This window comes from Rana temporaria, chromosome 1, assembly GCF_905171775.1.
Source record: "Rana temporaria chromosome 1, aRanTem1.1, whole genome shotgun sequence".
In the NCBI taxonomy this organism is placed as follows: Eukaryota; Metazoa; Chordata; class Amphibia; order Anura; family Ranidae; genus Rana; species Rana temporaria.
Window position 1 is genome coordinate 666,112,993 of NC_053489.1, and position 19,284 is coordinate 666,132,276.

The 19,284-nt window shown below is 46.6% G+C and overlaps 1 protein-coding gene across 1 annotated transcript in view; it reads left to right on the top strand.

Moving 5' to 3' along the window:
• LOC120944435 (vomeronasal type-2 receptor 26-like) overlaps nt 1–19,284 on the top strand; it is a 32,089-nt gene extending 12,805 nt beyond the window's left edge. The window contains exons 4-6 of the mRNA XM_040358498.1: nt 5,711–5,938; nt 10,915–11,059; nt 18,377–19,284. Of these exons, the coding sequence (XP_040214432.1) occupies nt 5,711–5,938; nt 10,915–11,059; nt 18,377–19,284 (1,281 nt within the window). The remainder of the gene's footprint in view (nt 1–5,710; nt 5,939–10,914; nt 11,060–18,376) is intronic.

Here is a 19,284-nt window from a genome sequence, read left to right on the forward strand (position 1 = left end):
ATCACCGCAATCGTTAGAGCGAGAGCAATAATTCTAGCCCAATACCTCCTCTTTAACTCAAAACATGCAACCTGTAGAATTTTTTAAATGTCGCCTATGGAGATTTTTAAGGGTAAAAGTTTGTCTTTTTTTGTCTTTGAAGCGTGGCATGTTGGGTATCAATTTACTCGGCATAACATTATCTTTCACAATCTAAAAAAAATTGGGCTAACTTTACTGTTGTCTTATTTTTTAATTAAAAAAAGTGATTTTTTTTCCAATAAAAGTGCGCTTTTAAGACCGCTGCACAAATACGGTGTGACAAAAAGTATTGCAATGACCGCCACTTTATTCTCTAGGGTGTTAGAAAAAATATATATAATGTTTGGGGGTTCTAAGTAATTTTCTAGCAAACAAAAGTGTTTTTAACTTGTAAACACCAAATCTCATAAAGAGGCTCGGTCCTTAAGTGGTTAAATTGACATGAATCGTGGTGGCATGAGTCATTGATCTTCTGTGAGAATCAACACAAAGCAGTCTGATCCTTAACCACTTAAGACCCGGACCATTATGCAGGTAAAGGACCTGGCCCCTTTTTTGCGATTCGGCACTGCGTCGCTTTAACTGACAATTGCGCGGTCGTGCGACGTGGCTCCCAAACAAAATTGGCGTCCTTTTTTTCCCACAAATAGAGTTTTCTTTTGGTGGTATATTATCACCTCTGCGTTTTTTTTTTGTTTTTTTTTGTGCTATAAACAAAAATAGAGCAACAATTTTGAAAAAAATTCAATATGTTTTACTTTTTGCTGTAATAAATATCCCCCAAAAAAGATAAAAAAAAAACATTTTTTTTCCCTCCTATTTTTGGTAAAGAAATTGCAATAAGCGTTTATTGATTGGTTTGCGCAAAATTTATAGCGTTTACAAAATAGGGGATAGTTTTATGGCATTTTTTGTAATAATTTTTTTTTACTACTAATGGTGGCGATCGGCGTTTTTTTTCGTGACTGCGACATTATGGCGGACACTTTTGACACATTTTTGGGACCATTGTCATTTTCACAGCGAAAAGTGCTATAAAAATGCACTAATTACTGTGAAAATGACACTGGAAGTGAAGGGGTTAACCACTAGGTGGCGCTAAGGGGTTAAGTGTGCCCTAAGGGAGTGATTCTTACTGTAGGGGGGTGTGGCTGGACTTACCTATATCAGGGAACAGACGATCAGTGTCACTGCCACAGTGAAGAACGGGGAAGGTGTGTTTACACTCACCTCTCCCCGTTCTTCAGCTCCTGTGACCGATCGCGGGACTCCGGCGGAGATCGGGTCCGCGGGTCATGTGGGCGATGTCGCGGAGCTTCGAAACGGGTCACGCCCGCGACCCACGGGTGGGCTCTTAAAGGCAACGTACAGGTACGTGCCTGTGCCCGGCCGTGCCATTCTGCCGACGTAAATGTGCAGGAGGCGGTCCTTAAGTGGTTAAAGCGGAGGTCCACCTGAATTTTTTTTTTAAAACCCAGCAGCTACAAATACTGCAGCTGCTGACTTTAAAAAAAATGGACTTACCTGTCCAGCGCGCCCACGATGTCGGCAGCCGAGGCCAAGCATTGCTCGTCTCTCGGCTGCCCCCGCCACCATCCTCGGCGAGGCAATCAGGAAGTGAAGCATTGCGGCTTTACTGCCGGTTCCCAACTGTGCATGCGCGAGCGGCGAGGCTCGTCCTCTGGTCCCCGCTCTCTCCTGGGAACAGTGTGTTTCCAGGAGACAGTGGGGGGGACGGGAAGTGGCGTGACTCCCAGGGGAGTCTATGCCCGTAAGTGGGTGCAAATACCTGTCTTAGATAGGTATCTGCAGCCCCTGAAAGGTGCCAAATGTGACACCGGAGGGGGGGGGGGTTCCGAAAAGCAAAAGTTCCATTTTTGGGTGGAACTCTGCTTTAAAGTGATTGTAAGGGCTTTTTTTTAAAATAACAAACATGTCAAACATGTTATACTTACCTCCTCTGTGCAGTTGGTTTTGCACAGAGCAGCCCACATCCTCCTCTTCTCGGGTCCCTCTTTGCTGCTCCTAGCCCCTCCCTCCTGACGAGTGCCCCTTAGCCAGCGTCTTGCTACAGAAGGCACCCAAGCCGAGTCAGATCTCTGTGTATAACCATTCAGACATGGAGCCCCGACCTGGCCCTGCCCCATGTCTACCCTGATTGGCTGACTGACGTTGATTGACAGCCGTGGGAGCCAATGGCGCCGTCGCTCTGTCTCAGCCAATTAGGAGGAGTGTACTGGATGGCTAAGGGGATCGTGGACATTGCTGGAGAGAGAGAGGGCTCAGGTAGGTAATTAGGGGTTGCTGCTACACACAGAAGGTTTTTTATCTTAATACATAGAATGTATTTAAGCGGTAGTAAACCCGCTGCTGTTTTTTTTTTTTTTATATACCTGAAAAGCAAAAGCCATAATGAGCTAGTATGCACCGCATACTAGCTCATTATGAAATACTTACTTTGGAACAAGGTGTGGGGAACTTACCTGGTCCACGCCGAGGGAGATGTCATCTTGCCTCGGCGTGTCTTCCGGGTATCGCCGCTCCAGCGATGTGATTGGCTGGAGCGGCGATGCCGTCACTCCACGGGCATGCGCGCGGGAGACTTGTTTCTGGCAAGGTCTGGCTGCTGCCGAGGATCCTAGCTGCGCATGCGCCGCTGCAGTCAGCGGCGCATTGCGAGGGGAATATCTCCTAAACCGTACAGGTTTAGGAGATATTCTTTATACCTACGGGTAAGTCTTATTATAGGCCTTATTATAGACTTGCCTGTAGGTAAAAGTGGTAGTACAAAGTTTACTACCACTTTAAGATAAAAAAAATTCTGCCTTTACAGCTACTTTAACCACTTGCTTACTGGGCACTATATCCCCTTCCTGCCCAGGCGAAATTTCAGCTTTCGGTACTGTCGCGCTTTGAATGAAAATTGCGCGGTCGTGCGACGTGGCTCCCAAACAAAATTGACGTCCTTTTTTTCCCACACATAGAGATTTCTTTTGGTGGTATTTGATCACCTCTGCGTTTTTTTTTTTTGCGCTATAAACAAAAAAGAGCGACAATTTTGAAAAAAACACAATGGCCCGGATTCACAGACATTGGCGCATATTTATGCCGCCGTAGCGTATCTCCTTTACGCTACGCCGACGCAGCGCAGAGAGGCAAGCATTGAATTCACAAAGCACTTCCTCCCAAAACTGTGCTGGGTTTCCTAGGCGTAAGCCGGCGTAGGTGGAAGTGGGCGTGAGCCATGCAAATGAGGTGTGACCCCATGCAAATGATGGGCCGAGCGCCAGACTGATACGTATAACGAACGGCGCATGCGCCGTCCCGTGGACGCATCTCAGTGCGCATGCTCACAAACACATCGGAACAACTGCCTAAGATACGCCGGATCACTGCGTATGGCGTGAACGTAACCTACGCCTAGTCATATTCACGTCCAACGTAAACTACATAAAATACGTCGGCTTCAGTTTCCTGGTGCAGACCTTTCCATGTCTTCTGCTGAGTTACACCTCCTTTATGGGGCTTAACTTTACGCCGGATGTACAACTTACGCGCACCAGTCGTAGCCTGCGTCGGGCGCATGTACGATCGTGAATCGGCGTATCTCCCTCATTTGCATATTTGAATAGAAAATCAATGGGAGCGCAACATGCATCCAGCATAAATATGCGCCCATATTTGCACTTACGCAGCGTATTTGGAGATACATCGGCGCAAGTGCTTTGTGAATCCGGTCCAATATTTTTTACTTTTTGCTATAATAAATATCCCATATTTTTTTTAACTATTTTTTTTTTCTCAGTTTAGGCCGATACGTATTCTTCTACATATTTTTGGTAAAAAAAAAAAATGCAATAAGCGTATAGTGTTTGGTTTGCGCAAAAGTTCTAGCAGCTACAAAATAGGGGATATAATTCTAACATTTTTTTTTTTATATATTTTTTTTTTTTACTAGTAATGGCGGTTATCTGCGATTCTTGTCTGGACTGCGATATTGCGGCGGACATATCGGACACTTTTGACACTATTTTGGGACCATTCACATTTATACAGCAAATAGTGCTATAAATATGCACTGATTACTGTATAAATGTGACTGGCAGGGAAGGGGTTAACACTAGGGGCGAGGAAAGGGGTTAAATGTGTTCCCTAGGGAGTGATTCTTACTGTGGGGGGAGGGGACTGACTGGGGGAGGAGACCGATCTGTGTCCCTATGTACAAGGGACACAGCATCGCTCTCCTCTCCCTGACAGGACGTGGATCTCTGTGTTTACAAACAGAGATCCATTTCCTTGGCTGCGTAACGGGCAATCGCGGGTACATGGCGGACATTGCGTCCTCCAGGCACGCGCATCGGCATCTCAGTGACGCGCCGGGCACGCGTGCGCCACCAGCAGCGCGCGCGCGCCCCTCCAGTGGCCTGAGGAGCCGAGGCCGTAAAAAAGACGGCCTCCCGGACCTGTAGAGCCACCTTGTGGCCGTCATATGTCAATGGCCCAGGCTCCAAGAAGTTAAAGCACCCTGACTAGATTGGTTTACGCATCCCTAGGCACCACTCTAGCTGTTATGCATGAAAATCACGGGGAAATACCAATTATAAAAAGTATATAAAGTTAAAAAACTTTTATAATTAAAATAAAATGTAAAGCAAAGTGATAGAAGTGAATTTAACTTCACTGGCAGCATAAGTCTGGTAACTTGCAGTGATACAGAAGGATGAGCTTGACTATAACAAAGCTTGCATTTTGAGCGCAGAGTTATGAAATGTCGGGATTAGGGGTGCAACGGATCACAGTTGATCCGTGATCCGAACGGGTCACCCCCTTCGGATCGGAACACACCTAATGTTATGTCCGCGGCTCCGAAGCTAGGCCGAAGCCGCGGTCTTTCCTAACGTTATGGCCGCGGCTTCGGCCTACCTCCAGAGCCGCGGCCATCTTGGCACACCCGGCGGCGGCCCTCCTCTGTTTTTCACCCGAAGAGGAGGAGCCCGCACTCGTGGGGAAGAAGCACACGCTGGGAGTGTCTGTACTGCCCGGGGGGGGGTCTCTTGCCCCTAGAGGAGGGGGGTCTCTTGCCCCTAGAGGAGGGGGGTCTCTTGCCCCTAGAGGAGGGGGGGTCTCTTGCCCCTAGAGGAGGGAGGGTCTCTTGCCCCTAGAGGAGGGAGGGTCTCTTGCCCCTAGAGGAGGGAGGGTCTCTTGCCCCTAGAGGAGGGAGGGTCTCTTGCCCCTAGAAGAGGGGGGGTCTCTTGCCCCGAGAGGAGGGGGGGTCTCTTGCCCCGAGAGGAGGGGGGTCTCTTGTACTGAGAGGAGGGGGGGTCTCTTGTACTGAGAGGAGGGGGGGTGTTTTCACCGAGGGGGTACTATAGTTTGTGGGGGGTGAACAGTGGGGGGGAGATGTGTATATTACAGTGGGGGGGGGAGATGTGTATATTACAGTGGGGGGGGGGGAGATGTGTATATTACAGTGGGGGGGGGGAGATGTGTATATTACAGTGGGGGAGATTTTTTTATTTTTTTTGCCGATCTGAAAAATGATCCGATCCGTGACTCCTGACCTGAGGAACGATCCGAACCGTGAGTTTTTTGATCCGTTGCACCCCTAGTCGGGATCATCTGATAAATATAATTTGTTCCATCGTACAGGTTTTTATAACATGTTTATTTTGTTCTTTTTATTTTTAAGTTGCGCTACCAACTAAAGAAAATTCAGTTCCCCTTTGATTCGGCTGAGCCAGTGCCATTGTTTAATGAATACGGAGAATTTGTTTATCACTACAGAATAACGAATTGGATACTGCAGGAGGATGATACTGCAATTTATAAGGAAGTAGGGAACTTTACACCCTGGGCTCCAGAGGATCTCCAGCTTCATGTCAACCCCGAAGCCATAACATGGAAATTTACTAACAAGGTGAGACCATGTCATAATAATAGGCAAAAGATACAGCCAATGTAAATTTCACTAATAGATTTACGAAATACATTGAAGACCAAAAACCCCTGTACATGACTTATACAGTATCTCACAAAAGTAAGTACATCCCTCAATTTTTTGCAAATATTTTATTCTATCTTTTCATGTGACAACACTAAAGAAATTAATGAATCCGCCCCTTTAACTGGCTCAAACCCTCCCTTGGCACACCGGATGAGTGCAATAGTATTGTGACCCCTACTTGGCTGAGGCCACAATAGCTTACAAAAACATGAAATGGTAATACAATACTATTGGTACCTTTTTCTTGTTGGCAGCTCCCAAGAGTAAACACACGTCACACAATTATTATATTCAAACCAAGAGAATAACTTTACTTTGCATATCGTAAAGAAAATAGAGGGGTTGGAATAACAAATCAATTAATCACAAGTATTATCACACAATGACTCTGCAAGGGCCCTTGCGAGAGTCAGCGAACAGCAAAAGAAATGTTATAATGAACTTTTAATAGTCTATGCTCACGAGCTCCCCTAGTGGGCAGTCCTGCAGAACAGCTAATGAAGAACTCTTGGCCAGGCCTGGCTCAAACAGCTCCCAAATGTCTCCTAAGAATAAAGTTTATGTTGCGGCCGTTGGTGCACTTTTAAACTGTAATCCAAAAGGGTAAAAAGAGGGAATAGTCTCAATCAAACAGGGTAGGACGAATAACCATGCTGATGAACTGATTTCCAGTCAGCGTCTGTCAACTCTGTGGGTATAACCCTCAGCTTGTTAGGCCTCTCTGATTCTGTCAGAGATCAAACAGGTGGCTCCTATTCATGGAGTGACACTTAAGCCTCGTACACACGACCGAGGAACTCGACGGGCGAAACACATCGTTTTGCTCGTCGAGTTCCTTGTTAGGCTGTCGAGGAACTCGACAATCCAATTTTCTCCATTCCCGTCAAGGAAATAGAGAACTTGCTCTCTTTTTGGCTCGTCGAGTTTCTCGACAGTTTCCTCGACGAAAATGTACACACAACCAGTTTCCTCGGCAAAAAAATATCTCCTAGCAAGTTTCTTGCTGGTTTTTGCCGAGAAACTCGGTCGTGTGTACGAGGCCTTAAGTTATCAGCTGAAGTGTGGTTGGAGGTTTGGGCTTGTGCCCTCTCACCCGAACAGGCCGATCCACTTTAGTTTTTTACAAAGACGCGCCGATCATCACTGCTCCGCAACACGCGGTCTCCGGTATCAGGCTCCCCACTTGTTTGGGCATCAGCTGGCAAGCTTCTCCGGTCTCCTGGAAAACGAGCTGGGCGCTCTTGGTCTTGCTTCCCTCCGGATGGTTGATCTTCCAGTGGATGCAGGCCCAGGCTTCAGGCCTAGCAGCACGGCTGTGCTGTTCCCCACAGCTCCGCAGAGGAGAAGATGCAGGTCCTGAGAGAGAGAAAACAGCTCCTCCTTCCCTTTAAGTAACCTCCACCATAAGTCTGTGCGGAGGTGTCATGTGCTCCATAAAGGCAGGGCATTGTGGGAAATGTAGTCTCTTTCTACTAAGTGTCAATGGAGTCCATATCTTCCAGTACTTCCGATCCCACAATGCATGGCTTCTAAACAGGTGTCAACATGTATATACAAGTATAACTAGAGCTCCAGTGGGGATTCACACTATCGTAGTCCATGACAGTGTGACCCCGCTACAGACGTATGAGTGCTGCCAGCATTGCTGCAGAGGTTGAAGGGGTAAGTCTGTCAGTGCTCAGACCATACGCCGCACACTGCATCAAATTGGTCTGCATGGCTGTCGTCCCAGAAGGAAGCCTCTTCTAAAGATGATGCACAAGAAAGCCTGCCACACAGTTTGCTGAAGACAAGCAGACTAAGGACATGGATTACTGGAACCGTGTCCTGTGGTCTGATGAGACCAAGATAAACGTATTTGGTTCAGATGGCATCAAGCATTTGTGGCGGCAACCAGGTGAGGGGAACAAAGACAAGTGTGTCTTGCCTAAAGTCAAGCGTGGTGGTGGGAGTGTCATGGTCTGGAGCTGAATGAGTACTGCAGGCACTGGGGAGCTACAGTTTATTGAGGGGACCAGGAATACCAACATGTACTGTGACATACTGAAGCAGAGCCTGATCCCCTCCCTTCAGAGACTGGGCCACAGGCCAGTATTCCAACATGATAACGACCCCAAACACACCTCCAAGATGACCACTGCCTTGCTAAAGTAGCTGAGGGTAAAGGTGATGGACCGGCCAAGCATGTCTCCAGACCTAAACCCTATTGATCATCTGAGAGGCATCCTCAAACAGAAGGTGGAGGAGCGCAAGGTCTCCAACATCCACCAGCTCTGTGATGTCGTCATGGAGGAGTGGAAGAGGACTCCAGTGATAACTAATAATTGGTGGCCACACAAAATATTGACACTGGGCCCAATTTGGACATTTTCTCTTAGGGGTGTACTCACTTTTGTTGCCAGCGGTTTAGACATTAATGGCTGTGTGTTGAGTTATTTACACTGTTATACAAGCTGTACACTCACTTCTTTACATTGTAGCAAAGTGTCATTTCTTCAGTGTTGTCACATGAAAAGATATGATAAAATATTTACAAAAATGTGAGGGGTGTACTCACTTTTGTGAGATACTGTATTTGCTTAGCTACCATTCCAATTTAGATTTTTTCAGGTTTCATTGGAGCAATGTTTTCCGCCAGTGTAATACAGAAGGGGGTATATTCATTCACCTTTTGTGGCGGCGTATCTCCAGATACGCCGCCGTAATTTGAATTCCGCGCCCGCGTAGCGTTACGCCGATTCACAAAGGCAGTTACGCTGAAAAAATAGGCTTCCTCCACCGACGTAACTTGATTGCGGCGGCATAGAATTGTGTGCAATATAACTTTGGCCGCTAGGGGCGCTTCCGTTGTTGTCGGCGTAGAATATGCTAATTTCTTAGATACGCCGATTCACAAATGTACGTGCGCCCGGCATTCGTTTTTTACGTCGTTTGCGTTAAGGCTTTTTCGGCGTAAGGCTGCTCCTGCTATTAGGAGGCGCAGCCAATGTTAAGTATGGATGTCGTTCCCGCGTCGCGATTTGAAAATTTTACGTCGTTTGTGTAAGTCGTCTGTGAAAGGCGCTGGACGCCATTTACGTTCACTTTGAAACCAATGACGTCCTTGCGGTGTCATTTACCGCAATGCACGTCGGGAAATTTTAGGGACGGCGCATGCGCAGTACGTTCGGCGCGGGAATGCGCCTAATTTAAATGATCCACGCCCCCTACCGGATCATTTGAATTACGCGCGCTTACGCCGGCCCCTTTTACGCTACGCCGCCGCAACTTACGGAGCAAGTGCTTCGTGAATACAGCGCTTGCTCCTGTAATTTACGGCGGCGTAGCGTAAAGACGATACGCTGCGCCGCCGTATCAGTGCGCGACTTTACCTGAATCTACCCCAAGCATTTTAAAATATCTGACAATGCAATTTAACATACAACTTCAAAACAACAGTTATCTATACAATACAGCGTTGGGTCCTTTCACACAGGCTTGTCCGCTTGATGGACTCTGTTTGCGGATCGATCCGCTGATCCCCGCTGAGCAGGCAGATGACAGGTCCGTCTCCGCTCACTGTAAAGAGACAGACCTGTCAGAGTCCTGCTCTCCTCTATGGGGAGATTGGATGAAAACGGACCGTCTGTCTGATTTCATCCGATCTGCCAGATGGACCAACATTCGGATTTAGTGGACAGGATCGGATCGGATAGCAGACATGTCACCGCTGACATCTGCTGCTCCATAGGAGTGAATGGAACGTCCGATCAGGTCCACCTGAAAAACTGACCTGATCAGATGGGCTGTGTGAAAGGGACCCTTAGTAAAAAAAAAACATGAACACACTCAAACAAAAACCTCAGAAAGTTACACTTAACCACTTAAGCCCCGGACCATTATGCAGGTTAAGGACCTTGCCCCTTTTTGCGATTCGGCACTGCGTCACTTTAACTGACATTTGCGCGGTCGTGCGACGTGGCTCCCAAACAAACTTGGCGACCTTTTTTTCCCACAAATAGAGCTTTCTTTTGGTGGTATGTGATCACCTCTGCGGTTTTTATTTTTTGCGCTATAAACAAAAATAGAGCGACAATTTTGAGATAAATGCAATATATTTTACTTTTTGCTATAATAAATATCCCCAAAAAAGATATAAAAAAACTATTTTATTCCTCAGTTTAGGCCGATACGTATTCTTCTACATATTTTTGGTAAAATAAGTGTTTATCGATTGGTTTGCGCAAAATTTATAGCGTTTATAAAATAGGGGATAGTTTTATTGCATTTTTATTAATAATTTTTTTTTTTTACTACTAATGGCGGCGATCAGCGATCTTTTTCATGACTGCCACATTATGGCGGACACTTTTGACACATTTTTGGGACCATTGTCATTTTCACAGCAAAAAGTGCTATACAAATGCACTGTTTACTGTGAAAATGACAATTGCAGTTTAGGAGTTAACCACTAGGGGGGCGCTGTAGGGGTTATGTGTGACCTCATATGTGTTTCTAACTGTAGGGGGCGGGGCTGGACGTGTGACGTCAGTGATCGTCTTTCCCTATATCAGGGAACAGACGATCGCTGACATTATCACATTGAAGAATGGGGAAGGTTTGTTTACACTCATCTCTCCCTGTTCTTCAGCTCCAGTGACCGATCGCGGGACACCGGCGGCGATCGGGTCAGCGGGTCCCGCGGGCGTGGTCACGGAGCTTCGGAACCGGGTCACGAGCAAAAATCGAACAAATCAACCGAATTTAAGAAAACTAAATAATTTGATTAAGGACTCTAAACGAAACAAAACCAATTTTTGCATCATGCACATGTCTATGAGGTACGCTCCTTGAACTTACATGACATTGTTTAGAATCACCCCATAACACTTTTATATTTTTTACCATAGACTTCAATGTTTTACCCTCAGGTTCCGATATCTCGATGCTCAGATCCCTGTTTACCTGGTTACAGAAAAAAGTTTGGATTCTCAATTCATAAATGTTGCTATGAGTGTGTCACATGCCCAGAAGGAGAGATATCCAATATATCCGGTAAAGTTTACTGATTTCTGTCCTCCTTACACTTGAAACTATATACTCCTGACACCTGCACTATGTATGGTACATACTCCCCACCCCTGCAAACTGATTGCTGAGCTGTGCTTCACTTTTAATCCTGACCCTCTGCACTCTATACATAACACATTCCTGGCCCCTGTGCTCTGTAGGTTTACATACGCCTGACATCCGCACTCTGTACATAACACACGTCTGACCTTTGCCTTCTGTACATATTACACTTGTCGCGCTCTGCTCCTGTTGAGTAGGCACAATTTTGTAAATTTAGTTATCTGAGCTGTAGTTTAGCTCAGATTTTTTTGCCAAATTATGGGTCTCTTTTCCAGTTTGGCTGTGTTGCGCATCTTCCACCTGACTGTGGGTGTCGCTCTCAGCAGGGGTCAAGGTTGGAATTGCAATGGGCTGGGTGTATTGGATTCCTCTTGACCAGAGACAGCTCAATGGCGTGGTCCCTGCCGCTGTGCATTCTGGGGAGGGGTACTTAAGGGGCAGACGCTGTTCTGGCGAGGTCTTCCGATCCTGACCTAGTGGCCCTCCCGGCCTCAGGAATGTATTAGCAACCTTTTTTGGTCGCGGGGCCTGCTGGCCCGAGGCACCGCTACTGAAAGTAGGCCCAGAAGTTTCTGGGGGGCCTACTGGTCAAATGATGGTCCTGTGCTGTCTTTACTGCAGGAAGGAGCCGAATAGTTGAGGATTCAATTAGAGGATGCGTCCTGACCAAACTATCTCACAGTGCGGCTGGCTCGGCTGAAAGATCCTAGCACCGTGAGCTGTGTAATCTTTCTTGGAACTTTGCAAAGTGAATGTGTGTAGTTACATGATCCTGTGGCAGAGGACCGTGTAACGACTCGTCGGTATTCATCAAGTCTGTGGCAGAGATTGTTAAGTGAGCTTCGCACTGGCTGCTAGGCTGGTGAGAGAGGCCTATCCGGTGGTCGCCGAATCCAGTGTGGGACAGTTGCCCTCTGGATCCAAGATTATACCCGCAACCTGCAAAGCAGGGTACCTGAATCTTTCCTAATCCTCTGTCCCTCTAAAGGAACTTGTTAATAAAACGTTTGAAGCAAAGGAAACCAAGGGTTGGTGTGGACATTTATAACTTCAAGAAGGACCCCTAGGACAAGCATAGTGAACAGTAAGGTAACAGCAAATTTAAACCAGCAGCTCCTTCGGGGGTAGTGCTACACACTCATGACCACTGCACTCAGGGGTCAAGTCCTGGGGAAAAAAGTGTGGGAACTCCCACCCAACATCCACTCCCCCACCAAAAAAAAAAATGATACGCTCATATGCATAATTACTAAACTGCATGTTTTTTTAAGCAAGTTCTTTCTAAATCCTGCGATAACTCGTGGCAGACCTCCGGAATGTCTCCTGGGAACAATGACAAAAGCTCCCAGGAGACATTGCGGCATCGAGGAAGTGACGGAATACCCGCACACTACCCGATGAAGCCATATACAGGAAGCGGCCAGTAACATAAAAAATTACTAAGGTTCGCCTGCCCCTGACAGTGACTCGAGCTGAGCATCACCGCTTAGTGAATGATTGGCTCGGGCGGCTCGGCTGCTCTCGGCTGCTTTAGTCCTGCAAAGGGAACTGCATTCCTGCTGTGAAAAAAGTGCAGGAACTCCGTTCCCACGCGTTCCCGCAGGATTAGAGCCCTGACTGCACTGGTAGCCAAGCCTGTGTGTCTTAGATCTGGATCAGGGTGAGTGATTTAAGGAGGTTGGATGACTCATTAGGCAGCACCTCTGTTATCTCCCCCTACTTACTGAAACTTTGGAGAAACTTCCAGAAAAATGGTAGAGAGGTTAGGAGGAGCTGCCTGGAGTATTGATGAGGGCCCCAACCAATCCCGACCAAATGGGCTGGCAGGGGGAGTGACCTCTATAATATTCTGGTTCAGGCAAGCAGGGGCAGTGGAGTTTAGGTGGAAGTTTGGAGATGGAGTGCTGAGGAGGCTGTCAGAGGACCTTGAGGGTAGCCCCCTTGTCTAGGGGTGGTGGCCTTGGGTCTGGGTATTGGGTGCAGGAGGAGTCCTGCCCAGTGGCACAGGAGCAGGTGTGAGGACTGCAGGAGCTAGTGAGCACATCCAGGAGATCTCCAGGAAGAAGACAGCCGGGTGGCTGGTGATTGAGACAGTTGGGAAGGACTGAGAGACAGCCTGAGAGAAGTAGCAGTCTGGGATGGCTGTGGAAGGGGCAAGCTGCAGCCAGGTGGGCTGGCAGTGCCTGAATAGGTGGTCCTGGGATCAGTAGCCACATGAAGATATCTGGACACTGGGACTTTTCTACACACAGGCAGGGCCCTCGGTCCCTGCCTGTAAGGGGCTGTAAGAGTGCATTGTCAGATCCCCCCAACAGTCTTCCAGGTGAGTGTTTCTGCAAGCATGTGATGTGCTGGAGGAAGAGGAGTGTATATAACTGAGTGTCCCTGAAGAGACTTTTGTTCCAGTCAAGTGGGCATCCCGTAATACCCCTATACCACTCAGTGAGCCTGTGGAAAAAAACGGTGTGCCTGACTGTACAGGGTGGGGGATACCTATTCACCAGCAGCTACTATGGGGGTAACGCTACATCTGTATTCTCTAATGCTTGTCTAGCACTCTCTCTGATCCATTGGATAATCCTGCCTTGTTTATGTTGAACTTTGAGCTCCTTGCTCCTCCCATGAGCTTCTATTTAAGCCATGTCTTTGTACTTCCTGTTTGGCAGATTACTGTGCTCTCTCCAGCCAGATTACTGTGCTCTCTCCAACCCTTGCCTTGTTCCCAAACTATGCTTATGCTTAATCCCAACCTGCAGCCACTTGTTACCGACCCATGGCTTATTTACTAACTACACCTCGGCATATCCCTACCTGCTATATCAGCTACTGTACCCCGGCTTGCTCGCCTCCTGGTGGGGTGATCCCGAGGACCAAAACCTGGAATCTACATGCATCAAAACCCACCTCCACCTTTGTCTGTGGACACAGATGCTACCGGTTCCCTCACAGTTCCATGGGAATGTCTGCCTCCCCTTGTAGGCTTCTCAGACATGATGTGGGTGGGGCCTTATAAACAAAATGTAATAAATCTGGGAAAATGTGGATGTGGATGCACTTTAATGAATTAAAAGTGGTGTTTAGTGCACTTTAACTTGAGTACTCACTACACTGCAATATAATGTGGTAAACCTGCAATAATGCACTGAAATATACTGCGATATATGTGCAATAACTCACTGCAATATACTGCAGTAAACCTGCACTAACACACTGCAATATACAGTGCCTTGCAAACGTATTCACCCACTTGGCTTTTTAACTATTTTTTTACATTACAGCCTTTAGTTAATTTTTTTTTTACTGTGAATTATATGTGATGATCAGAACACAATAGTCTAAGTTGGTGAAGTAAAATTAGAAAAGTATATACATAAAACTATTTTTCAGAAATAAAAAACTGCTAATTGGCATGTGCGTATGTATTCACCCCCTTTGTTATGAAGCCCATAAAAAGCTCTGGTGTAACCAATTACCCTCAGAAGTCACATAAATAGTGAAATGATGTCCACCTGTGTGCAATCTAAGTGTCACATGATCTGTCATTACATAGACACACCCTTTTGAAAGGCCCCAGAGGCTGCAACACCTAAGCAAGAGGCACCACTAACGAAACACTGTCACGAAGACCAAGGAACTCTCCAAACAAGTAAGGGACAATGTTGTTGAGAAGTGAAAGTCAGGGTTAGGTTATAAACAAATATGCAATCTTTTATGATCCCTAGGAGCACCATCAAATCTATCATAAATGGAAAGAACATGGCACAACAGCAAACCTGCCAAGAGACTGCTGCACACCAAAACTAGGAGGTCATTAATCAGAGAGGAGCACAGAGACCTAAGGGAACCCTGGAGGAGCTGCAGAGTTCCACAGCAGAGACTGGAGTATCTGTACATAGGAAGACAATAAGCCGTACGCTCCATAGAGTTGGGCTTTACGGCAGAATGGGCAGAAGAAAGCCACTACTTTCATCAAAAAACAAAATGGCATGCTTTGCGTTTGCAAAAAAAGGCATGTCGGAGACTCCCAAAATGTATGCAGAAAGGTGCTCGGGTCTGATGAGGAGCGGTACTGGAGGGAACGCATAAATCAGGGAATACCGATCCCATGAGATTGTCAGGGCATCTGAGCCTTGAGCATAGGGATCACTTGTTCTTGACACAAAGCTGTCCAGTTTTACGTTGAACCTGGAAGCCAACAGGTCCACATCTGGGGTTTCCCATTTCTGACATATGATTTGAAACATGTCGGGGTGTAAAGACCATTCTCCTGGACTCAGTTGCTGGCGGCTTAAAAAATTCAGCGCCAAACAATGAATCAAATATATAAAATAAAAATTAAAAAAAGCTGCTCCTCATATACAATACTGATTGCAATAGTTGAAAGGATAAGTAGAGGGCACTAGACCACAGGTGATAAAACAAATAAATCCCCTATAATCGTGATCATACATATATAATAATCAATCATATAAAGTGAACTAGTTAGGAAAATACTAAATAGTGTCTCTATGTCATAGGTGTCCTCTATGACACAAAGTCCCAATATAAAAGTAGGTAATAAGTAGGTAATTCAATCTTCTTATTTGCTGTAATCTTGATTAAGTGAAATAAAGTGCCACCACCACACTTGAATCTTCTTTGCACCCAAAATGTGCTGAAGAAAATGGATGCGCTTACCAGAACAAATTGACTACTTTAATGGAAAAGATAGTCAAATAGGCTTGAGCAGGATTGTGCCTGCACACATGTTGACAGGATAATGGATGTATAACCTCATCCCCAGGCGTTCCAAATAGGGATATGTGAAAAAAACAGGGGAAAGCCAATAGCGTAATATTGCTTTTATTTAAAAAAACTTTAAAACATAGGAAAAGCCAAATGGCCTCTTACTGTAAAAGTGCCTCCCGGCACTGGGGCTGCAGACACTTCACCGCCAATATGCGGTAAGTAGTGGGTCGTCGGGGATCGCCGCCACCTCCGTAGCACACACACAAGTTCCCGGCTGCTAGCTCCACAGGTCGGAGAGCACGTCACGTGACCAGGTACCGCCTCCGACGTACGTTTCGTTAATTGAACGTCTTCAGGGGGGCGTACCTGGTCACTAGAGCATCATGGTATATGTAGTCTCAAAGTACTACTCATTGGTCCGTATGGGGAAGACTAATTGGAAAGCAGCCTCAGCGCTCAGCGTTAGTACACCAACGTCCCGGATCCCAGAGCCCAGACCTCCACAGAGAGACATTACTGGCAAACCTTGTTTCTTCTTACACGAGGCCCGGGTACCAACTATCTTAGGGCTTTGATATCAGCCAGAGGAATGGATCCGGTTATAGCTCCTAGGTCTCCGCAGCCAGACCATCAAAAGAGCATTTTTCTTCTTAGCACATGTTGAACGTGACCAACCACCTTAACACTGGCGAAAAAAGGAGGTAATCTCCATTTGGGAGGGGTTATATAGGGGAGGAACTCAATTTTAATCGGGTTTGCCAGTATCCAATCACCTGTGGTGACTACATAACCCATTAAGTAAATAAGGCTCTGTGTTCCGTGATGTATAGTCAAGAAATAAATGTGCAATAACGCACTGCAATGAGCTGGGGGGGGGGGGGTTGAACTGGGAGCTGGGGGAATATGTGCATTACTGTTTGGGGAGAATTTTGACTTCCAGACAGAATTTATGTTTTTTATGTGTGATGGAATGTTTGTGCCCACTAATAATGTTTTTTATGTATTAGTTATTAGTTTTGATATTTTCACGGTGGGGGGGAGGGCCCTGTCAGGTAGGCTGTATGGGGCCCCATGATTTCTAACAGCAGCCCTGCTCATGTACATGGACACCAGTGTAAATGGGCATATAAGTTTACAATTTTCCATTGTCATCCAGTATACAGAAACACTACAGTCCTCTCTTTAATTTATGGTCATTATTTTTTTCATAATGTTTGTTGTCTTATAGAGCAAGACAGTGTTATAAAATAATTGGATATAGGTGTAACATTTTCCAGGTATGCCATATTCGTATATTTAAAATATTCAACAGCTTAGTGATCATGCTGTTTTACTGTGAGCTCTAGATTTAAGAATTTTTATAAGGGTTTCCCCAATACCTCAAAATTATTTTAAGGCTTTTTCTAGGGTGAAAAGATTAAGGAAGCAGTGGCATCGCTATGGGGGTGCGGCCGCGCCCGGGTGACATCTGCCAGAGGGTGACACAAGGCGCAGACTGGTACCGGATTCAGAGGGGCGCTGTGGCTCCCTCCTCTTTCACTTCCGCAATCTCCTAAGCTTCATGCAGTGTGTGGGGAGGAGGGAGTGAGGCAGCGACAGACAGGGTGCCCAGAGTCCGACTGTCCCACACACCCCCACGCGCCACAATAACATCTCTCTCTCCACCGGCTGCACCCATTGCAGACTGGACTATAGCCGCCTCCTGCTCTGCTCTGACGTTTTAAGTACACAGGCCAGGAGGAAGAGCTGAAGAAGAGGGACACTACAGCATCTGCACGGGGCTGAGGTCTGTAGTAACAGGAAACTTGCAGAGGAGGGGGACATGGTTATGGGGGGGGGGCATTGGCAGGTAACATTTATGCTGCCAGGAGTGATTTTAAGAAGGGGGATGAGGTTAGAGGATATGTGCTAGGGGGTGCTTTGTTTTGGGTTAGAGAGGACCTGTGCTAGAAGGAGGGGGGGCAGATTTGAAGTTTGACCCCTCCAGCACAATTCCTTATCCTGCCAAAGCACATATTCTCTAATCCCCCCCAATCTAAGATCTCATAGTAGCTCCATCCATCCCCCAATCCCATCCCGGCTCCATCCATCCCGCCAATGCTATCTTGGCTTTCCTTCCCCCTAATCCCATCCCGGATCCACCCCCATCCCATGCCAGCTCCATTCTTCCCACCGATCCCCTCCCGGCTCCATCAATTCCCGCCCATCCACTCCCACCTCCATCCATACCCCCAATCCCAACCCGGCTTCATCCATTCCCCGGTCCCATCCTAGCTTAATCCTTTCCCCCAATCCCATCCCAGCTCCACCCACTCCCCTGATCCCATCCTGGCTCCATCCACTATAGCAGGCTAAGGGGGGAGAGCCATGCCAATGCACTAGCCTGCTCGGTGCCGGGGGGGGGGGGGGGTGACACCATGTTTAACCTCAATAGGTGACAGCAACCCTGGTGACGCCACTGTATGGAAGGCTGCATTAACTAATGTGTGTTTCTTATTTCTTAACCTACAGACAGTGAAAACTGCATGAAATGTCCTTATGATGAATGGCCAAATACAAAGAAGGACCGGTGTGTTCCAAAAGTGGTGGAATTTCTCTCCTACACTGATGATAAAATTTCTGTAGTATTTTCAGTTGTCTCCATCTTTTGTTGCCTTATTACTGGTTTAATATTGGGTATTTTTCTACTTTACCGGGACACTCCCATTGTTAAAGCCAATAACCAGAACCTGAGCTATCTTCTCCTGGTCTCCATCATGCTGAGCTTCCTCTGTGTCTTCTTGTTCCTCGGCCGTCCAGTAGATGTGACCTGCATGCTGCGTGTAACCTCTTTTGGTGTCATCTTCTCTGTTGCTGTCTCTTCTCTACTTGCCAAAAGTATCATGGTGTGTGTTGCTTTTAAAGCCACCAAACCTGGGAGTCCCTGGAGGAAATGGATGGGAGCCAAGCTGCCCAGTTCTATAACATCCATTTGTTCTATAGTTCAATTACTAATTAGTGTCAATTGGTTGTCTATTTCTCCTCCCTATCATGATAAGGACACTCACTCTTTTCATGAAAAGATCATCATTCAGTGTAATGAGGGTTCAGTTATCGGCTTCTACTCTGTCCTGGGATATATGGGGCTTCTGGCAGCTGTGAGTTTCATTATAGCTTTTTTAGCCAGGACATTACCGGACAGTTTTAATGAGGCCAAGTACATCACCTTCAGCATGCTGGTGTTCTGCAGTGTCTGGATTGCCATGATCCCGGCCTATCTGAGCACCAAAGGGAAAGACATGGTGGCTGTGGAGATTTTTGCTATAATGGCATCAAGTGCTGGACTTCTTGGTTGTATATTTTTTCCAAAATGTTACATACTTTTGTTTAGACCTGATCTCAATACAAAAACAGGTTTGCTGGGAAACAGAACAAAATAA